The 26,261-nt window shown below is 42.1% G+C and overlaps 1 protein-coding gene across 2 annotated transcripts in view; it reads left to right on the top strand.

Annotated features, from left to right (window-relative positions):
• DESI2 (desumoylating isopeptidase 2) overlaps positions 1–26,261 on the top strand; it is a 51,021-nt gene that overhangs the window by 4,871 nt on the left and 19,889 nt on the right. The window contains exons 2-3 of one of the 2 annotated variants that reach the window (XM_045796232.2): positions 14,944–15,033; positions 23,949–24,021. In XM_045796232.2, the coding sequence (XP_045652188.1) occupies positions 23,955–24,021 (67 nt within the window). In that variant the 5' untranslated portion in view covers positions 14,944–15,033; positions 23,949–23,954. The remainder of the gene's footprint in view (positions 1–14,943; positions 15,034–23,948; positions 24,022–26,261) is intronic. The other variant, XM_045796223.2, reaches the window with a different exon arrangement.

Below are 26,261 nucleotides of genomic sequence, written 5' to 3'. Positions count from 1 at the left end.
TACTCTCCATCCCTGCGTACACACTTCATGCTCGCACCGTGGAATTGTTTAGTTCTGTGAACAGACTGTACTGTCAGGGCTCACGCCTCAGTATCTTTACTCATGCGGGTGGCACCTGGAATGTCCTGTTCCCGCGCCGGGCAGCTGCCACCTCCGGCCCCTCCTGCCTGTAGCTTAGGCCGCAGTCGTCAGGCCTGAGTGAACTCCGTGCCCTCACCGTACTGCCCTCACTACTTCCGACGTGCCTTAGCTCCGTGCCTCCCGCTAGACCGGGCTCCTTGGCAGCAGTGTCTAGACCAGGAGCCGTCGTGAGAATGTGTTCTGTAAGCGTTTACCAAGCGAATGGGATTTTAACCAGGCGGTTTTATTAGGAATGGTGCCAGTACTTAAAAATAGCCCAAAAAGATCTTCCAGTACCGTTCTCTTTGTGCCCGATACCTGTTTCTGTATTTGTTCCCCTACTTTTACCTAGCCTGTTACTGGATTGTAGCTTTGGTTATTGTGACAGGACCATCAGCTGGAGGGGGAGGGTCATGGGAAGGGGATAGGAAAAATATCAGATACTCTTCTTTGACACAGGTGTTTCTGTTTTGTTTCTTGGTTTTTCCACACTGTGGCCTAGACCGAGGCCACGTTTTCAGTGGGTTTATCCTGTGGAGTCGGGTCTGCGTCACTCCTTTTAGTTAGAGAGGCCCTGCTCGCCTCTGTGCCCTCACGCGCTGCTGGACGAGGACGCTACGCTTGGTGCTGTGACGGTCATCTTACAGCTGTGAGGGACAAACCAAAACAAGTGGCCCCTGCTTGGAAGATAATCTTTCAGAAAACATTGTCAGAATCTTAACACAGGTTAACCAGTCAAGAGGAGCTCGTCTCCGTTTCCTTGTCCGTCAGTTCCTGTGCCGCTTGGGCCAGTGCCCCGCTACTCGACTTGAAATCGGGGAGTCCGTGAGTCTAACAGCGGGAGGGGCAGCCCTGAACCCGCCCTCCTGCGTTACCGTGGCGCCGTCTTGTCTTTTTCCTCACATGGTACGTATGAGAAAAGAGTTCAGCCTCTCTCGGTATTTGTTTTCTGTTGCAGCGATAACAAAATGCCAAGAACGTAGCAGTTGAAAACGACGTGAATCGCGTATCTCCCGCTTGTGTAGGTCGCAGGTGCAGCTGGGCCGCGCTGGCTCCTCTGCTCCGGGTCTCGCGGGGCTGAAATCACCGGGGCACACCTGCCCCAGGCTCATCCAGATTGTTGCCAGAATGCAGTTGCTTGGGGAGCCCTTCTCCGCTGCTTAAAGCCGCTTCCATCCTTGGCCTTCAAAGCAGCAGTGGTGCCTGGGTCCTGCTCTCACCTCAGATGTCTCCGACCTCCCCTTCTGCTACATCTCTTCTGCCTCCATCCAGAGGGACTTCTCCACTTCTCATAGCTCCTGTCGTTAAAGGGGACCCAGGAGGACATGCCGGGGTAATCTCCTTACCTTCAAGTGTCTCTGTCTTAAGTTACATCTGCAAAGACCCTTTGCCATGATTCACAGTGACTGATTCACAAGTTCTGGAAACTAGGTTGTAGAGAGACACCTTAAGGAGTCATTTTCCCTATCACACCACCTAGGAAAGGTCTTTTGTAAACCCAGAAATACCTCTTAGCAGTCCTTTGACTTGGCATGGAATAAGTATTAACTCAGTCACTTAAAGTGGAAAATGTGAAGTATTTTGGAGGGGCACCTGGCTGGCTCAGTCAGAGGAGCGTGCAACTACTCGATCGTGGGGTCGTGAGTTCGAGCCCCGCAGGGCGGGTGTAGGAATTACTTAAATAAATAAAACTTAAAAAAAATAAATAAATCATGGAAACCTTTTACAAGGAGCTATGACTCAGATGTTAAAGGTCCAAGCGTGTTGGGGACTACAGGCCCTTCAGACTGGGGGGGGGGTATACTGTCTGTCCACCCCAACATCACATTTGTGATAAAGTTAATAGAATTTAGTCAAACTTATAAATTAAATACTATTAAATACCCATGAGAGCCTACTATTTTAGGTGCATTCTTCCATTAACTACATTTTTTTCCTTAAAACGGGATATACATTTACTTCCTATCTGTTGACTGATTTTCTATGGGAGTATTTACATTCCAAAGTGGCAGCGCTGTTCCCATGTCACCCAGTTGGTGAACAGAATGGAAGGGGAAGATGGCCAAAATAAATAACCTTAAACCATAAGAAAGGCAGAAAAATAATAAAGGGAAATGAGATACATGAAAATAACATTTATGTTTCAATCTGAAACGGATTTGAGTATATGACTGTGATTGGCCCCCCAAAACAATAACTTGAAAACTAACTGACCCCACATTATTTGAAATAAAAGTCTTTGCTCACTAAATTGTGACGTCATCCTTGTCATAACACTAAATTCTTGCCCCACGCAGAATTGGTGAGTCTCATGACTATGCTATTTTAATTATTGTAATTTCGCAGCATATCTTAGTATATGGCTGGGCCAGTTTCCTTTCATTCTTTTTCCCAAGTTTTTTTGGCTATTACTCATTTCCTTTTCTAGGCTCTCTGAAAAATTCCGTACATTGTTTGTCACTTTGGAGGTTTTTTTTTCTAATTGTGTTAAAATACACAGAGAAGTTACTGCCTTACCCGTTCCTGGCTGTATAGCTCAGTAGTGTACCTTCACAGTGGTGTGCGGCCAATCTCCAGGACGGTTGCATCTTGCAAAACTAAAAACTTTGTATTCATTAAACTCCCCTTCCCTTCTGCCCCCTGGTTACCACCGTTCTACTTGCTGTCCATGAATTTGGCTAGACACCTCGTAGAAGTGAAATCCTGGAGTACTTGTCTCTTTATAACTGACTTATTTCCCTTTGCATGGTATCCTCAGGGTTTCCAGGCTGTAGCATGTGTCAGAGTCCCCTTCCTTTTTAAGGCCGAATGTTTTGCTGTGTACATCTGTATACACCACATTGCGTTTATCCGTTCATGTGTCAGTGGATGTCTGGGTTGCTCTCTCCTTTTGGCGATGGGGAATAATGCTGCTCTGTGACCACGTGTACACATATCTGTTCAGTCCCTGCTTCCAGTTCTTCTGGACGTACACCCAGTAGTCTGTCAAGTGGTGTTGCTTTAATAGGAATTGCACGGGTTCTTGTGCAGTTTAAAGTAACTGGGGAAGAATTGGCATCTTTCCTATTTCCATATTCTCTTCTTCCCCGATGATGAAAATGGGATTTTTTTTTCTTTTTGAAATTTTTACCCGGAAAATGCAAATAGTTAATATATGCAAGTAGTTAAATAGGTTAATTCCAAGCCCATATATCTGAGCCATCTATTAACAGAATAAACTTAAAAAGTAAGTAAGATATGATTCTAGGTTGTTTCCCCATAAACATCTTTGCCACAAACATTTTGCCACAGAAGTAATTGACTGTAAGGCAATTTGCTCTAAAAAAAAATCACAAAAAAGAGGGACTTTCATTTGAAAGGACCTAATCATGAGAAACGAATAACAAAATTAAAAGACTTGATTGCGAAATGCACCAACATATTTGAGTGCGTGTAAACGCGTGTAGATTCGTGGCAGTATTGTGCCAACAACTGATTTGATTTTGGGGATTGTACGAGGCTCTTGTCTTTGAAGCCTTTCATTTGTAGGGCTGTCCTTTTCTCTCTTTTTGCCTGTTGATTCAGCATCACAGTTTTGCTTCTTTCACGAAAGTTTCTTCCTCCATTAAGAGAGGTATCAGTTTCCAAATGCCAGGATGCATATTTGGAACTGAGCTTTGCATTGCGTTGTGCAAGCCTCCTACGCCGCTGGATCCTTGGCGTGTTGTCACATGCTCATTGAGAGACCTTCCAGAGGCTGTGGGAGGTGTGGAAGAAGTGCTAAGGCTGTAATGCGTTTGTGACCGAGCTTTGTTACCACTTTAACCACTATGTTCTCATGTCCGAGCACAGTACAGTGTGCAGTCCGGCTTTCCACTCTGTATTTCACTTCCAGTAGGTTCCATCACCATATTTTTTATCAAGTCGATATATATAGTTGTTCGCATCCACTATCTTTAAGACCACCATGTCTGCATGTCAGCGTAGAGATCGCTAGCTAAGATTTATATAACATAAAAATAGGAGCTTTGTTAATGGAAAAATAACTTGACAACTAGCTTCGGTACGTTAATCCTGCCAAGGGCAGTTGATTCGTCCTTGGAGAAATGAACCCAGACTGTCATCCAGTTATTGTATCTTTTATGGCAAAATTTTCTTACAGCCAACTGGTTATGCAGCAAAAATGTTGGTGGCAAAAATATCTATGGCCAAGATGCATATAGCAAAAATACCAGACATGAGTAAAAAAATAATATGGTATATTAAGTGGCAGTAGGGCTAAACAGGAAAATAAAACAGAGGAGGGGGTAGGAGAGTGTAGGTCAGGGTGGTGTAGTGTAGTTTCTACTCCAGTTCCCACTAGAGTGGTCCAGAGGCCTCACCAAGAAGGCATTCCTGAAAGGTGAAGGGGGTATGCCATGTGGCTATGTAGGGAGAGAATGTTCCAGGCGCAGAGGGTACGCAAGTACAAAGGGTAGGTCAGGCCACATGCCTCGTAAGTAAATGTACAGCAAGAAGCAAGCGAGGTTTTGAGGGGAATTTCTGATTGATGGTCTCAGAGAGGTTCACGAGAATCATTGAAAACAGAGCAGGCGATGCCAAAGAAGGAGCAGTCCGGGATGAGGAGAGCTTCCGCAGAGCTCACGAGCAGCATTGCCTAATTGAAAACTAGGGAGAAAATTGCAAGATTTAGAAAATCTCTGAGAACTCTGAGTGGATCAAGTGTTGGCAGAATTTGCTAAAAGTTAGGAACAGTCGTGGAATTTGAGAAACAGCAGGTGAACATAGGGGAAGGGAAGGGAAAATAAAATAAAATAAAGATGGGTAGACAAACCATAAGAGACTCTTAGCTCTAGGAAGCAAACAGTGTTGCTGGAGGGGAGGGGGGAGGGAGATGGGGTAGCTGGGTGATGGACATTAAGGAAGGTACTTGGTGGAATGAGCACTGGGTGTTATAGAAACTGATAAATCACTGAACTCTGCCCCCGCAACTGATAATATGCTGTATGTTAACTAAATTGAATGTAAATTAAAAAAAATTTTTTTTTAATTTTTTTTTAAGATTTTATTTTATTTATTTGACAGAGAGAGAGAACACAAGCAGGGGCAGCAGCAGACAGAGGGAGAAGCAGGCTCCCCGCTGAGCAGGGAGCCCAAAGTGGGACTCAATCCCAGGACCTCGGGATCATGACCTGAGCCGAAGGCAGACACTTAACCATCTGAGCCACCCAGGAGCCCTAAAAAAAAAATTTTTTTTAAACAAAAAAAAAAGAACATTCAACCAAAGCCTGATTTAACTTTTAAATGTTAAGGATAGGGGACAAAATCAAGCTAACTTCAGGCTTCTTTTTCATGACACCAAAGCCTAAATAAAATGGAGTATTATTTACAGAGTATTGAAAGGGAAAACAGTTCTGTCTGAACGCTATGGCTTCTCACGTTGCCACTTGTGCAAAAGGACCTAGAGAGAATCAGGCACCTTTTGGGGAGCTGAAAAATGACTCAGACCTTAAGAATGGAGTGATGACAGGGTAGAAGAAAAGGGTATGGGCTCCACTTCTCATTTAGCAGGGCTGTCTCCTATTACATATATATGGTTCCAGTGCCAGCGTCCAGAATTACTCTTCACAGAGAATGAGCACAATGTTAAGAAGATAAGTCTCAGATTATATTGACCGAATCTTGGGTGAGAGGGAGGAGGGAAGTCAGCAGATGCAATTGGTTTGGGCTGGTATTGGAAAATTGTATGTGCCAAGTTTTGTCATATAAGCGTTAAGTATTGTTGGGATAAAGTTGGGTCTAGAGGGGAAACAGCAGAGAGAATACAGTTCACACAATGTAAGAGAGAAAACAAAAAGAAAAATGTGGAATGAAGACAAGTAGAACCAAGTAAAAAAATCATGAAATGACCGTAAATAAATTAAATCCCCTATTAGGTTTCTTAAGTATATTTAGAGTATCTTTTGCCTTTCAGAAATTTTAAATCACACGTGGTCAAAACTGTTGTTGTTTCATGACCTTTCCGGTTTCTGTCAGCCCTGGAAAGGCTTTCCCTGGTCTGAAAATTATAGAAATAGTCTCCACGTTTATTCCCAAGTGGAAAGCCAGTTATCCCAGCACTGTTGATTGAATGACCGTGGTTCCCCATGCTAACTGGAGGCATATACCACGTTCATCCTGTACTAAGTTATCCTGGATCTAGAAGTCTTACTTGGCTTTCTGGGCTACTTGTGTATTTAGCTGTCTCTTCCCACACCATCACTGGATGCTTAATTGCAGTATTGCAGCATGTTTCGATACTGGTGATGGAAGTGTCTCTTACTGTCTTGAAATTTTGTGTTTCTCACACGTTAATTTTTCAAATAAAATTTAAAATCAGTTTGTCAAAAAAACTCACTGAAATTTGAAGTGCAGTGACATTAAATTTATGAATAATTTTGGGGGAGAATTGACAGATGTAGAATATTGAGTCTCCCCATAAGGTAAGAACTATCTTTGATTACGACACATGAGCCTTTGCCTCATATTATCCCTTTTGAAGATGCCGACACAGGCTTAGCTGAAGAAGCTGCTCGGAGTCATGCCGTGAGTGGTGGAGCACAGTCTTGAACCCCGAGCTCTGACGCTACAGTCTCTGCCCTTGACCACCACGTTATATTTCTTCTCCTCCTCCCGTCCCTGCAAAGTGCTGTTGCTCTATTAATTTGTCCTAATCTCAGCCCCTCTGTCCCCCAGCTAACTTCCCTCTGTGCTTTCTGGAACTCATGAGTGGGCAGTAGCAAAAGGAAACAAAAAATCCCCTACATCTGTGATTATTTCTGCGACGGTTAATTTTATGTGTCAACTTGACTAGATCAAGCTAGTACCCATGTTTTAGTCAAACATTAGTCTAGATGTGCTGTGAAGGCATTTTTCAGATGTGATTAACTTTAGGTTTTTATTTAAATTCTAGTTTGTTGACATACAGTGCAATGCTGATTTCAGGAGTAGAATGTAGTGATTCATCACTTAATATGACACCCAGTGCTCATCACAGCAAATGTCCGCCTTAATCCCCATCACCCGTTTAGCCCATCCCCCACACCTCCCCTCCAGCAACCCTCAGGTTGTTCTATGTAGTTAAAAGTCTCTTCATTTAAATCAGTAGACTTTGAGTAAAGCAGATTATCTTCCATAAGATGGGTGGGCCTCATCCAATCAGTTGAAGGCCTTAAGAGAAAAGACTGAGGTCCCCTAAGGAGGAAGGAAATCGGCCTCCAGAGGAGCAGCCACATCAGCTCTTCCTGGGTCTCCAGCCCACCAGCTGGCCCTGCCAACTTTACACTTGGTACCCCCCCAAAGTCATGTGAGCTGTTACCTTAAAATCATCGCTCCCTTACTATACCCTCATCTGAGTGGGATTCTGTAGTCTACCATTACAGCCATTCCCTGTGGCAGCCCTGGGTGAATTGAACTCTCCATCTCCCATCTCCACAGCTGAGCGCACCCAGAGAAAACCCCACCATCAGCCTGACTGGTCTCACTTTAAAATCCTGACCACAGACCCCAAGAGGACCCTAAATGCTGTCTGGCACCGCTTCCCGATTTCTCTGGCTAACTGACTTTCCCACTTTCCAAGACAACTACAGTATTTCCCACTCTCCGCTGATGACCTCATTGCTTATTTCACTTAAAAAAAAAAAAAAAAGCCCTGCAGAGAACCCGATCGTCCTGCTGCCACCACTGTCCCCGTGTGCCCTATCTAGGGTCAGACCTCCTGCTGTGGGCTAGAGCCCAGCCCCGCACTCCCATGCAAGGATTCCGCGCTCAGAACTGTCACCACCAGACTTGTCCTCCTCGTTGGCTTGCAGACGTGCTGTACTGGTGCGGCCCTCCTCCTCCTGAGCTGAGGGCCTGAGTGGAGTGCCTTCCGCGTTATCTCCGCCGGCCATCCGCCAGACGTACCTGGCTCTCAGGCCGGAGCTTTGTGTCTTCTCAGCTTCTTCAGAAGTGTGTCACTCTCGAAAGACAGACGAGGAAGCAGGCCCCAGCCGTGGTATCCGAGGCCCCTTCGTTCCAGTTGCTGTTTGATCTGGGCAGAAACAGTAATTCAGCAGCAGACCTGTTGAGGTTCCTCACTCTGCGGGGAGCTTGAGAGCAGGGACAAGCTCTCCCTCTATATTCCCAGAACTTGGGACATTGTGATTACTTCTAAAAGGTCTGTTGGGCTCCCCTGACGTTCCCCTGGGACTTGTCATCCTGAAACAGTTCCTTTCTCCACTGTGACCTGTTGTTCATGGCCATTGCTCCCCTCGAGGGACCTGCCGCGCTGCTGTCCTGACCGACCTCCCTAGCCTGTCAGGTGGCGCGTGAGAGCCCCAAACCCCTGCACTGGTTTGGAACACGAGTGTTGGCGTGTCAGAGAGCCACGACTAAGGCAGGGACAGCCAGAAGCCGTGCATGGTCCCCTCCCTGGTCAGGCCTGCCATCTGCCGTCTGGAGTCTGTTATCATAAGTAGTGTATGCGGTTCTTCAGCTTTGTGGTGTCGTCTGGGATCAGACCCGCGTGGCTTTGCATCCCACCTCCTGTGTGACCTGGGAAGGTTTCTTGCTAAGATGGAAACCATCGTGCACCCAGTTCCTAGGGTTATTGTACGGATCTTGAGGCAACCTACGTGAAATGCATAGAACGGGACCTGGCCCATGATGAGCCCTAGAAAGTGTTAGCTGTGTGTTCGTGGTGGCGTTTGCCGGGTTATAGAAGCGAAGTGAGCTCCCGTCTCTATCCTTCGCACAGTTGCAACACCTGTGGGGTTTCCTCACTGGATCTCAAGGAGTGTTCTCCTTCAGGGAACAAAGTGCCGCCCAGACTGAGGCATTAAAAGCAGGTTGTTGTATGTTTGACATTTGCTCTAAAATCTCCATCGTAGGGTATGCATAACACTGGGGTTCATTACATAAGGCCTTTTTTCCCCCTTGAGTGTTGGAGTTGAGAGCTGGTCTTTAGCCTTTCAGCCAGATGACCTTAATGGAACTAATTTCTAAGTCTTTAAACATTTATGGAAATTGTGAAAATAAACGGCCTGAGACTGGTTTGTATACCATAACGTAGTTACCATTTCTGGCTCATTGTCCAGCAATAAGTTGAACCACCAGATAAAGAGTTTTCCACGTTCGGTGTTTCCACCAGTTCTCAATATAATCTGTTGCGTGTGCTCTCATTTGCTACTGAACAGTATAAAAACAGTTGTCCAGGAGTATAGTTGCAATTCTCGTTTCCAGAAGGACCGTATCTTCTAGATTTTCCCTCTTCTCTCAGATGTGAAGGTCAGCTCCCAGAATAGGAGGTCTCTGCATTACTAAATTAGTGATCAGTTGGGCACGTTATATGACATTTAGGCAAGGACTGAGTGACAACTATTTCTTTTACTTGTAGTGGTGCATGAGGGGTCACCGTGACTTCACACTTCAGGAAAAATGATGACTTAATAGTCATGGTCTGCATCTTACTGGGAGTTGCTGGGGATGCTTCAAGATCGTGTGAAGAAGAGCAAGGGCTCGGGAGACTCTGCTGGACGTAGAGCCTGTGGTAGGAAGCGTGTAGGTGGGGACGGCGAAACCCGGGCTCTGCACGTCAGCCCCTCGTCAGGTGACCATGGGCAAATGACTTGTCAGAACCTCCCTAAAGTGATTCATGTATTTTACATGCACTCTCGTCATGAAGAAAGACAGGGTAAGTGAAAGGACGTGGTAGTGTAGCATTCAGAAAATGAGTTTTTAATTTACTGTATATACACATATTTCTGTTTAAACACTAGATTGTGATCGACTGTTTACATTCTTAATGGGGTCCTTGTGGACAAGGACTGTGAGTTAATCATCCTTGTGTCCCTGGCGCCTAGCAGTCCCTGACACATAGGAGGCGTGCCCAGACTTTTATTGAATCCAAGTTGTCTGTCTTGTTTTATTTATCGCTTTGCTGTAAGGAAACATTTTAAATGAGATTTAAACTGAGGTGCAGTTTAGGGGGACCCTTCTAGAACGGTGGGTCTCAGGTTTCATCCTGGACCGACCCAAATACCTCTTACATCATACCATTATACACACATGCGACGGAAACCAAGGTTCAGGAACCACCTGCTCTGGGTCATGTCCACTGATAAGTTCTCTTCCATTGTATTTCATTCATATATTTCATTCCTAATGCTGGTGCAACCCACCGAAATGGTTTTGGGGTCCTCTGATGGGTTGCAACCTACAGTTTAAAAGACACCTCTCAAGAACGCAAGCTCCCTGAACGGGAACTTCATCGTGTTTGCGTCTGTATTGCTAGTGCTCGGCGCGTGGTGGGTGTTCAGTAAGTATTGCTGGAGTGACGCAAAGAATGGAGATGCTCTTTTCCACGGAGCACAATTAAAAACAAGATAAAGGGAAAGCATTCCAAACTCCTGGCTGCATTTCAGTGCATCAGGGACTGAGTGGTCCACGAGGTGATCCAATGCCCTAGGCAGCACGGGGGATCCAGAATTCACGAAGGCTCCGTCTCCGGCCTTGTTCCATCTAGAGCCCAATCCAGGGGGACAGTCAAGTTCAGGTGGGCCTTACAAGAAGCTTTAAGATTTTACCGAAATCTCTGACACCCACCATAGGCACAACCAAAAGCAAGCGCCAGATAGGAAAGCTGTGCCAAGAACTTGGTGTTCTGGTCTGGATGTGGTATCAGGACCGAGAACCCAGCCGGTCGAGCTCTCATCACTGCAAGAGGCAGCTGCAGGGTCTGTAAAATAGGTTTGGTCTTAAATATATTCAAGGGGCATTTGGTTGGCCAGGGATTTGACTTTTAAAACTCTATTCTCCAGTAAATAACTTAGCAGTTCTCAGCAATCCTGTGTCTAGCTTGTGGTGGGTCCTAAAATCACGGCCTTTGAGCAGCACAGTAATTTGTTTTTAAAAATTGGAGGAGGAAACTTGAGCTTCAGACGAAACGCAGAGCACCAGGTTTTCCTTGCTTTTAGCCTGTGCTGTCCGTGCGTAGTTCGTGTACTCCCACTCCCGAGTCCGGGACAGTGTGCAGGAGCTCTTACGTCTCGAAGTACCGTCCTCAGGAAGGCCAGCCTCCGGCTGACCTTAAAATTTATCATCAAAACTGGGACTCAAGGGTAAAGGAGGGTGCGGGCTGAACTGTTCCGCGGAAACAAATGTAAAGTGGGGCTGTCCCAGGGAACTGGGAAGCACCCCTGCCCTTACTTCAGGGCACGTGTGTGTTTGGTCACATCGTCTCAAAAAGAGAGTAAACTTGACAGAACATTTACAAAGCTTGAAACACTATTGACTAAAAAAATACCGGCAAATCTTTTGTAATCGGGAGAGATGACGTTATCAACAACTGAAAGATAATGCTATAATGAAAATGTTTTTGTTACGTACAGATATTTTCCCCCTAAGACCTAGAAAGTGAGTGATGTGCTTATTTTAGAAAATATTCTCTGGTAATGAAAAGATTGGACATTATCTTCGAAATAGTGATGGAATAGGATCTGCACGTGGTACCGTCTTTCTTACAGCGTAATGCAGATGAACCGATAGCCCCGGATGTGTGTGGTTTCATCTGGAGAAGCTACTAGACTATCTCCGCTCACTCAGTGAGTTTTTATTGACTCGACTTTACGATTAGCCCGATGCTCAGGCTTTATAGATAGCATTTAACATGATTTGCTATTAAATAGCATTTGCTGTAAGATTATCTGGGACTCAACCCAGGGGTGCCAAAAAGACCCCCTGAGCTCATCCAGCAGTGTGAATAGCAAGGATGGTTTTCCGTGAGTCCGCACCACACAGCCTCCACTACTCAGAGTTTAGTTTTAATTTTTTAACTCCGTAATTGAAATGCCTTCTCTTTTCCCTAAACACCTTTTTATGGGAAGTAACTAAAACGCTTGCTTTAATCCACATGAACACTGCTTCTAGGATTTTTAGGGGAAACAGTCACACTTTATATGGAGATCATTTTAACGAAGTCAGGCCCAGGACCTAAGTGGTTCTATTAAATGTTTTAAGTTCCAGACTAGAGAGCTCGCATTTATTGTCATTGCTGCTTTCAAACAGGAAACATAAAATTTTATTAAGTTGATAAGGCAAATCACTGACTGAAATGAAGTTTAATGAAAGTTCTCTATCAGAAGAATAATGTAACATTTTAATATATGACTGTAATATGCCACAGTGAAGTCACTTCTATAAACAGTGCTTTAAAGTAATAAATGGAAATACCAAGGCCAGTTTTTTGCATTAAAACAAGATCAAGCTGAAAAGTAATTGTAGTTTATTTATTATGCATTTGTTGCCTTCCCACATATTTTAAGATGATCATTTTTCTATGAAGTGTTTCCTTTTTACCTTATATTAATACTTAAAATGCTTTGAAAAGCCTTATAAACGTGAGCGGCGGGAGTTGGCGTCAGAAGAGGTGGGTGTGGGTGAGTGGTCCTTCCCTGGCCCACGTCTGTTTACTTAGGAAGTGCAAGGCCTTGTGCCAGGGTGAGCTCTTCAGCTCCTTGCTCTTGCTTGAGTATCTAAGCATCCCGTGAAACCACGGCCTCACTTACAGAGACCTTTTAGTCAAATCGGTGCTTCTCAGGAATATAAATAATTGCTTGCAGGAGTCTTAAAGTAGAAACCAATTAATTCTGCCATTGTTTGCCGTTCGGTTTAATGAGTCACTGCTCTTGATAATTTGACATCAACTCCCAAAAGTTCTTGAAAAGTCCGAGAATTAACAGAGCTGGAACTGATCTGCTAATTTACATGTGCCTTCGCAGTATGTAAAACAAAAATAGTAGGAAAGGATCATGTGGTCAGTAAATGTACGGGTTTGCTACTGCTAACGCTTAACGGTTCACCACGGGCCCTTCGGTCTCTAAGTCTTTGTAAATATTCAGTTCATTCTTACAGTAGTCCCCTGGGGTAGATTCTGTGTCTCATCCCCATTTTATAGAGAAGGACGGAGAAGAAAGCATCTTTTCCCCAGGTTGTGCAGCTGGCAAATAGCGAAGGCAGAATTCGAACCAACGCATTTCGGCTCCGGGACCTGAATTGGAATCGAACACTTGTTGAGACCGATCGGGTACCTCAAACAGGTTATTCTGTGTACGTATAGGAGGAAACCAAGGCAGAGAGCTCCAGGCTCCTCTGACACGCAGCCCACTGTCTTTTCCACTGGAGTCCAGATGCTTGAACTCGTGTGAGTTGTCCTAACTTGGGTCACCTTTTTTTTTTCTTTTTTTTCTTTTTATCCAAGTGATGATGTCTGAAGTAAAGTTGTTATAACAGGAGCCACGTCCTTGCGATCTAACCCGGAACAGAGGAACACTGTGGGCCTTCCCGTTAGACCCTGGGGGAAGGAGAGCCTCTGAGTAAGCGGGCCGAATGATACCCTCGGTGTAGATGATTTAGGCGGTGGTTGCTGTGGCGATGTTGTGGTGGCTCTGCTGTTGTGTCGTGGCTGCAGAGAGACGGTTTTGTGGTAGCGCCTGGCAGCTTTACGGTTTCCTTTGGGATGCTAGGAAGGGCTTGAGAAGAATCAAACAGGAAACGAACTTGCGAATGCAGACGTCTGATTTCTCGTGGAATCTGCGGAGGGGCTCTCTTTCTCGGCACTGGGTAAGCTTGGGTATCTAGGCACCTTTCGTGGGCCTGCGCCTGAGCTGCTGTGTCCTTTCCCTGTCGCACAGCCGGGCCTGTGATGGCAGGCCCCGGTGTCGTGCCGGAGAACCCCGGGATTCTCACACCAGGCCCGAGTGCTTGTCGTCCCCTTACACCTGCGCCCGCGCCCTGGGAGGGGAAGCGTCTTCTCCAGGCCCAGCGACGGGCTTGGGCTAACACCGTTCTGCGTTATCCATTTTCCCCAAGAATGTCACTGTAGACTCCGGCATCTGCTACTATTTAGACAACAGAATCCGTGAGGACGTATCCAGCAACAATTCACAGAAGTCTCGCTAACATCCAGTCGCGGCTAATTCCGTAGCCTGTTCTCACAGTTTGTTTGTTTTCCATGCATGCGTGTTCTTGGCTGGGATTTCATGTTGCATATTTATATATTTTTTTTCTTTTAGACGATGTCAGTGTTTTCTGGTGTTCTGCAAAAGCGGGAATTTCCACATGGGTTTCGAGAAGCTCTGTTGAGCTTTGTAGGGAGAACTTCACCCCAGAGACGCCATGTGAAATGTGTTGATGGTAGTAAATACTTTCTTAAAGTAAAGACCAAGGATGGAAACCACGTTGGAGAAGCACTGGGAAACACTACCATTAATTTCAAAAATCTTGAACTCTGAGAGGGTAGCTGTTAAATCCCTGTGAGGGAAGTTTGACAACTGAGATCGTTCTGTAAAAGGCTCCCTTTTGCCACAAGGGGTTTTGTTTGTTTACAGTTATCCTGCTGAATCCCCACTTAAAATAGGCACCATCCATATTGTGTGCAAAGCCTGGGCAGGCCTTCGAGGACTCGCCAAGGCACGCTGACCTTGGTTAAACGCCTGGCTTCCCCCAGCAGCCTGGCCAGTTTTTCCAGATCGAGCCTTGCGGGCGTGGGCTCTAGAATAGAGCGAGGAAGCCCGAACCGGAGCAGACGCCTTTGGAGGGCGTCTCTCTCTATGACCGGTTCTCCCTGGAAGGCTTTACCATCTTGTCTTCCGAATTCATTCAGAAAAAAATTACACCAAAGAAAAAAACATCGAATCTACTTCATAACGTAAATTCTAAAAATCTTGGCAGCAACATGCTGCTGTTCATATGTTCATTCTGGTGGCTGACCAGAATACGTCTGTTTAGAGTTGGGTTTTCTGTTCTTGATATGTTATTTGTTTATAGGCCCGTTTCTACATGTTTTTGAAGGCAGCTGTCTGGAATTAGGAATGCAGTCTGGAATTTGACAAGTAACCTATTTAAACGGTTTTGGAGGTAAGAGTGCAAGAACTAATTGGACCATCTTTGGTGTTACCAGAAAATGTTTTAAGGTCGCTAGTGTATTTTTAACTGGTGTTTTTGGGGTTTTTTGGTCTTTTTTTTTTGGTCAAAAGTCCCACATTCATAATCTATATTTTCTTTCACTCGTAGTAAAGTTTATATTAGACCATTTGTTAGACTAAGAACAGGGAAATGGAAACTTTTTTCTTCACGAATTTCTTGGTTTTCATTTTGCTAACAGAGGGAAGACTTTCCTAGAATGCCAAATTTCCTTTTTTTTTTTTTTTTTCAAAGGAGCTAAGTATGTATTGTATTTAAAGGAAAATTTATCCTTGGGGGACACATGTTATTTATAGAGCAGTTTGTGTTTAAGTTTGCCAGCTAGAAAATGGTAGGCTCTTCTGCCGTTTGCTACAAGTTAGTACGTACATCTTTTATTTGTATTCCTAGCATTTTAAATAGGTTTTTAATTCACATACCATCCAGTTCACTGTTTGTGTACAATTCACTGGACTATAGTGTATTCACTGAGTTCTACAACCGTCATCACAGACCATATTAGAAATTTGTCTTCACCCTAAAAAGAAAGCCCATTCCATTAGCAGTCACTTCTATTTCCCTGCAAAGCTCCCAGTCGTAGGTTACCACTAATATACTGGTTTTTTTTAATTTACCTATTCTAGGCATTTCATGTAAACGAAAGCATACAGTAGGTGGTCTTTTCTGACCTAGCATAATGCTTTCAAGGTCCGTTCGTGTCACTGCATGCGTCAGTACTCCGTTCCTTTCTATCGAGAAATAGCAGGACGTTGTGTAGATACACCACTGCCTATTCGTTCCTCAGTTGATGGACATTTCGATTGTTCCCCTTTTTTGGCTATTAGAAGTAATACTGCTAAGAATGTTTTATCGTTTTCAGATACAGTTATATTCTTTTGTTAAATTTACTCCTAGATATTTTTTCGATGTAGCTGTAAATGGAATTTTCTTAATTTCATCTCTGTATTGTTCATTGCTAGTAGACAGAGATGCAGTTGATGTTTGTGTGTTCGTCTTGTGCCCTGCGATCTTGCTGAACTTGTTTATTAGTTTTAATAGTTCTTTAGTGGACTTTTTATCATTTTCGATATGCCGGAGTACATCATCTGTAAATAGAGGTAATTTTACTTCTTTTTTTCCAGTCTGGGTGTCTTTTATTTCTTTTTCTTCTCTAATTGCCCTGGCTGGAAATTCCAGTACAGTATCTTGGAAGTGGCAAGAGCAGACATCGTTGTTTTGTTCCTGATCTGAAAGGGAAAGAAGGCATTATGTCTCTCATCATTAAGAATGATGTTTTCATAGATGCCCTTTATCAGACTGCGGAAGTTTCCTTATATTCCTAGTTTGTTGAGTGTTTTTATCATAAAAGAGTGTTGGATTTTTATCAAGTGCTTATCTGCATCTAATGAAATCATCATATGGATCTTGTCCTTTATTCTGTTGGCATGGTATATTACATTAATTGATTTTTTGAATATTAAACCCACCTTCCATTCCTGGAAAAGATCTCCCTTGCTTATGGTGTATAGTCAGTCCTTTTTATACGTTGCTGGATTCAATTTGCTAGTATTTTGTTGAGGATTTTTGAGTCTATATTCGTAAGAGATGTTGGTCTATAGTTTTCTCGTGATGTCTGTCTGGTTTTGGTGACAAGTTAATTCTGGCCTGATAGAATGAATTGGGAAATGTTCCCTTCTGTCTTTTGGAATAGTTTGTGAAGAATTGGTACTGGTCATTGTGTAAATATTTGGTTGAGGGGCACCTGGGTGGCTCACGCAGTTAAGCATCCAACTCTTAATTTCAGCTCGGGTCATGATCTCCAGATTGTGGGATCCAGCCCCACATCAGGCTCTGCACTTGTTGGGGAATCTGCTTCTCTCCCCTCACCCCCTCCCTCTTCTCCCACTTGTGCATGTGCTCTCTCTCTCTCTCTCCCTCTAGAATAAATAATATTTTTAAAATTAATGTCTGGTGGAATTCACCAAAATCATCTGGTTGTAGTCTTTTATTTGTGGTTGGTTTAAAGTACCAATCTATTCTCTTTTCTTTCATTCTCATTTATTATAGATCAATTCAGATTTTTTTTATTTCTTCTTGAGTCAGTTCTAGTAGTTTGTATCTTTTCAGGAATTTGTTCATTCCATCTGTTATCTAACTTATTGGTTTATGGTTGTTCGTAGCATTCCTTATAATCCTTTTTATTTCTGTAAGGTCCATAAAGCTGTCTGTTAATAGATTTCCAGCTAGTAAATAGTTACCTTAATCTAAAATCAAAGAAATTACCTCTGAATCTGGGGGCTTTCTAGGGATGGAAAATACAAAGAAACATGAAACTCAAACAACTATTGAGCCCCTCGTTGTCACTGCTAGCAGTCAATGAGTAGCATCACCATTAATTCCTGCCTCCACAGACTGTTAAGACACAGCCTGGGGGGGGGGGGGATGATGGCCGGAGGGGTAGGCGTCTGCTGTTTAATACTCCGCAAAGGAATATCTTTGGGTTAAGACAGCCTTTTCCTAGCATCTTGTAGGCTTCCTAAAACCTCGAACAGAAACACTTGACCTGATTGTCCAACTTCGCAGCCAAGGGTGGAGGTCGACGCTAGCACTTGCAAAGCTATCCAGTATTCATTTTTCACTGTAGTGTGTCAGCACTTCATGAGAAAGCTTATATAGATCAGGTCTCATAGTGAATTCCAAAGGCCCAACCAAATTTTTGGATAGTACATCTCTCTCTCTCATTTTTAAGTTTCTCTAATTTTACAGGTTTTCCAACTCAAAAAATGTGTCACAACATACCCTTTTCTTTTTTAGAATCTGAAGTTTTAAATACAGGGAAGTTTCAGACTCTAAAGTACTAGAGTACATACCCAGGCAACTTAAAGGAGTTCTAAGCATGGGAGAGATTCTTTTCATTTGTGGAAGGGCAGAAAATAAAAGATTTCTGAGTTCAAGCTCCCTACTCTGACAAGTGCATTCCCATCATCACCCTGGCCAAAAGTCACTGGTTATATATGATTTTTAGTTTTGTGAAAACCTTTCTGTCTCTTAATAAAACATTTAGATTCCCATTATAGAAATTTACTATAAAAGCACTTTTGGGAAACTATTTAGCGTGCAACTAAAAGATAAATTGTTAAAGCTGAGTGATATTAGACATAAATGGAGATATGCTCAGTTTACTAAGAGTTTACAACCCTTTGATTATTGCAGACAAACCATTTTGGATATATGTCTTTTTGGAAAATATTCTATATTTTGGAAGAGACGCTCACACTGTAAAAAGAGAAAAGGTCACCTTTAAAGTAGAGCTGTCTGCATCCAGAACAAAAGGAAATCAGCAGTATACAGACCAAGTTATTGGTTGCAAACAGTATAAACAGTGGAATTTTTCAAATCGGAAAGGCAATTTAAGTTGAAGAGAAGTTGGCTGCCAAGTCTTTTTCCACTGACTGGAAAAAGACTAGCAAAATTTTTATGCGGACTAGTATGATCACCTTGTGGTATGTTCTACTCTTCCTCTGAAAAGGGAGAGAAAGGAGGAGGTTAGCTAGAAACATGGAAAAGCATCTCTTGTGTTGTAAGGAGGCCGGGACTAGATCATTCTCTTCAGTTCCCCCTAACTTTTTATTTTGAAAATGTTTATAACTTTAAAAAAAAAAAAAAAAACTTGAAAGAAGAGTGTAATCTGTATACTCTTCACCTAGATTCACCAGTTTTTAACCATATTTGCTTTCTCATACCCTCTCCTAACGCGTACATACTCACATTCACACCCATACAGAAAATAAGTCACAAACATAATAGCATTTCATCTCTAAATACTTCAACATGTATTTCCTAATAAGGCATTGTCTACCTAACCATAGTATTGTTATCACACCCAATAAATTTTCCACTGATTAATATTTCCCCTAATAATGTCTTAAGGGGAGGGGGATCTAACCTAAGATAGAGTCAAGCTTACTTCATTTCATTTAGTTGTCATAATTTTTTTATCTTCTTTAAGGAATAACCACCCTATTTTGACTCTTACGTCACTATTTCTCAGAAGACCAAGTTGCTTTTCTTATAGAAAGCCCCACAGTCCAGACTGATTTTTTTTCTTACGGTTATACTCTTTTAAACATATCTGACAAGAAAACTAACAAAGGAAATGTTGTGGCCTTTCTATTTTATCACATCGGGAGGTGTATAACATCAGTTTGTCCAACTGTCAATGATACTCTGTTTAATCACCCATGTAAGGTGATATTTGCCATATTTTTTTCATATTTTCAAAGGTTTCTTTTTTCCTTGTAATTTAGAGAAATGTGGGGTTCAGTACTTTGAGACCATGTAAAAATCGTTCTCCTTTTTCTCTAAGATCAGGAGCAAAACCAGGATGCCCACTGTCACCACTTTTATTCAACATCATATTACGATTCCTGGCCATAGTGATTAGACAAGAAAAGGAAATAAAAGGCATACAAATTGGAGAGGAAGAAGCAAAACTGTTGCTATTTGTGGATGACATGATCCACCAGATAACTGTTAGAATTCAGTCCAGTTGCAGGATACAAAATTAATATGTAAAAATCAGTTGTGTTTCTATACACTAATATAAAGTATCAGAAAGAAAAATCAAGAAAACATCCTATTTACAATTGCATCAAAAAGAATAAAATACCCAAGAATAAATTTAACCAAAGAGGTGAAAGACCTATATACTGAAAACTATAATACATTCATGAAAAAAATTGAAGAGAGAAATAGCAAGATTTTGTCCTCAAGGACTGAAAGAATTAATAATGTTAAGATGTCCATACTGCCCAAAGCAATCTGAAGATCCAGTACAATCCATATTAAAATTCCAATGACATTGTCCACAGAACTAGAAATAATTCTGAAATCTGTATGGACCCACAGAAGACCCTGAGTAGACAAACCAATCTTGAGAAAGAAGAACAAAGCCAGAGGTATCACATTCTCTGATTTCAAACTATACTACAAAGCTATAGTAATCAAACAGTATGGTATTGGCATAAAAACAGACACATGCATCATTAGAACGGAATAGAGCACACAGAAATAAACCCATGTATTTTTGTTCAATTGATTTACAGCAAAGGAGGCAAGAATAGAGATAGGGAAAGGACAGTCACTTTAACAAATGGTGTTGGGAAAACTGGACAAGCCGCATGCAAAAGAATGAAACTGGACCACAGTTTTATACCATATACAAAGTCAACTCAAAATGGATGAAAGGCTTGAATGTAAGACCTAAAATTACAAAACTCCTCAAAGAAAACATAGGAGGTGATAAGCTCCTTGATACTGGTCTTAGCAGTGTTTTCTTTGGATTTGATTCCAAAGGCAAGGGCAACAAAAGCAAAAATAAACAAATGGAACTGCATCAAACTAAAAAGCTTCTGCACAGTAAAGGAAACCAGCAACATCATGAAAAGGCAACCTACTGAATGGAAGAAAAAGTGTAAAGAACTAACACAATTCAGTAGCGAAAAAACAATATGATTAAAAAACGGGCCTATGATTTCAATAGATGTTTTTCCGGAGAAGACACACATGAAAAGATGCTCAGTGTCACTAATCATCAGGGAAAAGCAAATCAAAACTACAGTGAGATATCACCTTACACCTGTTGAACGGCTGTTATCAAAAAGACAAGAAACAACAGGATGGAGAAAAGGGAGCCCTCTTGCACTTTTGGTAGGAATGTAAATTAGTGCTGCCACCATGAAAAACAGGTATAGATTCCTCAATAAATTAAAAAAGAGAGCAACCTAAGCCAGGAATTCCACTACTGGTTACCTATCCAAGGAAAATGAAAATACTGATCCAAAAAGATGTATGCATTCCTGTGTTCACTGCAGATTTATTTATAATAACCAAGATAATGGAAACAACCTAACTGTCCATCTGTGGATGAATGGCTACAGAAAATTGATTGATTTATAGGTAACTCAGCCATATGAGTAGTACATATATAAATACTACTCAGCCATGAAAAAGAATGAAATCTTATATTTGCAATAACATGGATGGACCTTGAGTGTATTATGATGTGAAGTAAGGCAGACAGAAAGACAAATACTGCATGATCTCACTTAGTGTGAAATCTTAAAAAACAAAACAAAACCCAGACTCATAGATACAGAGAATAGAGTGATGGTTGCCAGAGGGGAGGGTGGTTGGGAGTAGGAAGGCAAAGTGGGCGTAGAGAATTAAGAAGTACATACTTCCAAGTTATAACATAAGTGAGTCCTTGGGATGTATTGTACTGTGTGGGGAATATAGTCAGTAGCATGGTATTAACATTGTAAGGTGATAGATATGAACTAGACTAATTATAGTGACCATTTCACAATGTATGCAAATATCAAATCACTGTGTTCTACGCCTGAAACTAATAGAACGTATGTCAATAATACCTCAATAAATATAAATTTTTTTCAAGTTTTTCAGATAAAAGTGAAAGAATCCCTTTCTACTGCTCCACTCCCCCCCCTGCTGTCTCTGCGCCCCTTTCCCAAGCTGTTAACAGTTTGATCTATATCCTTCAAACTTTCTTTTGCTGTAGTCAATGGCAGTTTTGTTGTATTTTCCATAGTTAGCACAAAATATACACAAGGGTCGTATTTCTTTATTTTGTGCAAATATGCAGTCATGTGACAGGTAATGCATCATACTCGGTGTTTTACCTTATATGTCTTAGGTGTTTTCTTATGGCCATATGCATCGAGTTATCTTACTCTTTTTAGTAGCTGTATGATAGTTCAGAATACAGATTTACCATAATTTATTTAACCATTCTGTTACTGATATTTGTGTTGTTTCTAGGTTCTCAGTATCATAGACAACTGCAGTTAATATCCCGGAATATGTCTTTGCATATGTTCAAGTATTTCTGTAGAATAGATTCCCAAGAGGTGTAATGGTTAATTAACTGTTATTGATTCACACTTTGGCGGGAGCTTCCTCACACCCTTACCGACACCAGCAATATTGAGCAATATTTTTTATCTTTGCCAATCTGATGGATTAAAAAAGAATGGTAGCTTACTATTTTTCATTAGTATTTTTCTGTTTACTAGTGAGAATGTTCATGTTTGTCAGCCATTAATTTCTTCTATGATTGCTCACTTGTCTATGGGGGTTATTTTTTTTAATGGAGCTTTTTGTATACAGTATCCCTTGCTGCCTGAATTTTTGCTGCCTGAACTGTGGAATTAAGTAGATTTGATAAAGTCTTGAGAAATCCCTTTCTGTATGTACCCTCACTGCTGCATCCAAAATCAAATCGATTCAGATAAAAACCTTCCTAATTTGCCATCCAAATTCAGGCTGTCCAAAATCAGGAACCAAATAGAATGTGGTCGAGAGAGCAAGATGTATTCTCATTCTGATCTTTTCTTCCCTGTGTCTCGTTTATCTTTTGATGTTGTTCATGTGGTTTTACACAATAAAAAATTGGAAGTGTTTGTTGAGTATCTGTGGTTTTCCTGTAGAAATTCTAGGTTTTGCTTTACTTAAGTCATCTTTTCCCATCTAAGAATTTTTTTCAGTCTATTTTATTTCCTTCTCTATGATTATTTTTAGACACACCAGAATTTTTAGATACATGAAATATATTTTTATGCATGAGTTTTATTGACACATTTTTAATAGTTTATCCTTTATCATTAATCGTAAACACCACCTTTATCATACACCAGATTCTTACACATGCAAGGATCTGTTCTAAAGCAGTACCATCCTGTTAATCAGTGTATTGATACCTAGATGAGAAAGTTCCCTGTTCTTTTTCAGGTATTTGTTTATTGCTTAATTTTTCTTCCAGGTACATTTTAGGACAAAATAAATTGACTTTATCCATTTATGCTTCCTCCAGCAATGTATGTGAATGTGACTTCCGGATGTCTGGAAGAAACTGACTAGGGGTCTGGAACCAAGGCTAAGACTTGAATAAACCCAGAAAAATTAAAGACAAATTATCTATCTTCTAACCTAGAAGAAACTTAATGGGTTTGTAACACTGTTAAGTGTTGCCTAAGTGTTTGTTTAATGAGCTGTTGACTCATTTACTACCTTCTTCTACGTAAACCCTCTCTAGTCCTCCTTGTACCCCTCCACAGTCACCCCCAGGTTTTCACATCATGATGCTGGTGCACCCTCTTCACCCTTCTAGACATTTCTCCCCATTCCTCTCCAGTCCACCACACACCCCCCCCCATTTTCTATCTGGGGAAATCTCATTTATTCCTAAAAACTCAATACAGATACTACCTTTTCTGGGAATGTCTACTGCATGTCAACAGTAAGAAGATTGTGGTAGACTTTGTGCCTCACGTTATTTGTTCCTGTATTACCGTTCCCAAACTTTGAGCTGAATCAGGACATACATGCCATATATATGTCTTTTTCAAACATTTTTTGAAAAAGAATACAATATCCCAGTCCTTGGGGAGCTCACCAGAGAATGAAAGGGAAGGCTTAAGATAGAAGAAAAATAGATATGAAAGCATACATTATATATGATTTCTTTTTAAGTCACAAGAGAGCTTTTAAATCCATTTTTCCCTCAGCCTGACCAAGTTTAGATTTTATGGCTTATGCTCTAAGCCCTTACAACTTGAGACAGTCGTTTTGACCCAGGACGGCATTCCACGTGGGATGTCCTACAAGCATGGGTGCAGAGATCGGACCAAATGAGCGGTTACCATGGAGTTTTGGGGTCAGAAGGAAAACTACTAAGAAATGGAGTTAGAAAGGCCTAAATATTCCATGAAGGATGTGGGGGTAGTAGTTGCCTGTCATTTGGAGTTAAGTTGTAAATGGACAGATACTCTGACTCTCTTCTTTTTCCCTAGTACTGGATGAACGAATACACCTCACCCATCGGAATTGGCGTTTTTCATTCGGGAATCGAGGTCTACGGCAGAGGTACGTGTGCTCACGGTCTGCATAGGCTGTTTTCTTCTGAAGGACTTGTAGTTCCTGGCTATAGCTCCTCCTCTCTTTCCAGCTGCTTCCATACCTTACTGCAGAATGTAGAAGAAAATCTCCCCATATTTGTTTACCCTGTATTTTGGGAAAACACCCAAAGTTGAATGTATTTGGGGAGAAAGTACTAAAGTATGTGACCATACATTCACATAGTTATCTTTTATTCCAAATACAGGGTCTTAAAAGATATGTGCCTTTTAGGATTGTTTTACCATGACCGTTTTGGGCTAACAGATTCTGGAGTTCCTAAGAAACCTTGTGCTTTGAAAACCAGTCATTATGGTTGGAGATGAGTTGATGCGAGAGTGTCAAACTGGAGATACCAATTTCCTGAGGGAATTTCAGTATTAAATTTGTTTTATAGTCTTGCAAGTGTGTCATTACAAAGTTTAAACATACGACTGAGCAATTCCCGCCCTGATTACATCTAGCTTTTTGCTCAGGAATGATGGCCTTCGTCATTAACTCAGCCCTTTTATTCTTCCTGGCCCTTTATTATGATAAATATGACAGGAGCCACTCAAACCAAGCAGCCTGGATTTCAGCAGCTTTTTCCTTGGTTCTGATTCCCACCGTTGGTGCAGGGTCATTGCCTCCAGATCGAGCTGCAGGCAGTAATGGTCTGCAAACACCGACCACGTTGCCGGTTCTAGCAGGGTTGGAAGAACGTATTATTTTGCAGCATACACTCACCCTGTAGCAGAAACGTCTTTTATTTGCCTCAGCCAAGCAGTCTTTGTGCAAGACCTGTAAGAACATGTGATTGCAGGCTACCCAGAGTGACCCGCTGCGGCTACAGACAGCTTTCGCAAACAGGAGGAAAAGTCGGGAACACGAGGCAAAGGCACATTTCCCCTGATGTGTCAGTGTGGCGTTTATACTGCCCCTCCTGACGGTCCATGTGAGCTGCTTCTGGCAGCAGCGTAGCGCAGGAAATTTCGCTGTAGGGATCCGCCGCGTAAGCTCCATCTCGCTGGAAAGGCTGCATCTACCGCATAGTCCCCCAGAGCAAAGAGGCTCCTGCCGGAAGGGCCAGTGGTCAGGGCAGTTGCTGCAGGTGGCTTCGTCGTCTCTGGGTTGGCTCCCTTGTTTGAATTGGCTTTTGCCAAAGTTGTGCGTGTTCCTGTTTAACTGACTTTCTGTGGTGAGTTACAGTCTTGTAAGTGCCATCCAGCTCTGAGCCACGTGGTCATGCTGCTGTGACGTAGAGAAGGACATGGGGGCATGTGGCAGTTTCCCCATTTTGCAAATGAAGAAACCCAGGCTCAGCTCTGCTGAAAGTCCTACTGCTAATTAATGAGACGAGGGCTTGAACCCAAGTGTTCTTATCTACTAGTCCAGCATTCTTTCACCTGTCGAATCATTGCTCCCCTCCCTAAGGTGATCTAGGAATAATTAGAAACATGGTCCAAACATGTCATGGAAGCTTAGCCAAGGTAATCTTGCTGAAAGTGAATGACACTTCTTGAATAAATGAAAAAAATGGCTCGACAACCTTCCTTACTGGAATTGAGGAAATAAAACATCTAACCATAATCCTTCCATGTCTAACCTGATTATCTACAGTGTTTTATAAAATCCTGTCATTAAGATAATTTTTACTATTTCAGAATTGAGTGTCGGATGCTTTATTTCTTATCCACGCCCTTGCTTTTTTTCTCTGGAAGATGTGGATCAAATGTAAACTTGGTATCTGCCTTGTTCTTTGACCTTTCACTATTATATTTAATAAATTTTAAGTGATGAGATTAATGTAAACATTTGTAATTTTGAAAATAAGTCCACCCCGATATGCCACTTCACTATCTAAGTATCTCCTCCCGAGAACTTTAGTCCCTTCCTTACCTGAAAGCACTCTCTGCTTCTGCTCTGGGTGGGAGTTGCTATCTCGTGAGCCCGTAGCACAAGCCGCCCCTCCTGGCTCAGAGATGCGCCGTGCAGAGAGTGTGTGAGTACGTGTACGTGTTAATCTGGGAGCTTGTTTTTTCTTGAATGAGGGGAAAGGAAAATTCAGTTTTCAGGCTCGCTCAAGTTTCACCCTTACTCAAAGATAAACCAAGAGCCTTCAGCCCAGGAGCCGTGCAAAATCATTGTTATTAGACAGTTTTTCCAGTAAAGTGTAAGTTTAACATTTGATCGCTTTAATTTAGAAAGTGACAAAACACGGAATGGACCAC

The sequence above is a fragment of the Ursus americanus genome, chromosome 2 (genome assembly GCF_024610735.1).
Source record: "Ursus americanus isolate L20-20 chromosome 2, mUrsAme1.1.p, whole genome shotgun sequence".
Classification (NCBI taxonomy): Eukaryota; Metazoa; Chordata; class Mammalia; order Carnivora; family Ursidae; genus Ursus; species Ursus americanus.
Note: the sequence above shows the minus strand (reverse complement) of the source record. Positions and strands in the feature narration are given on the sequence as shown.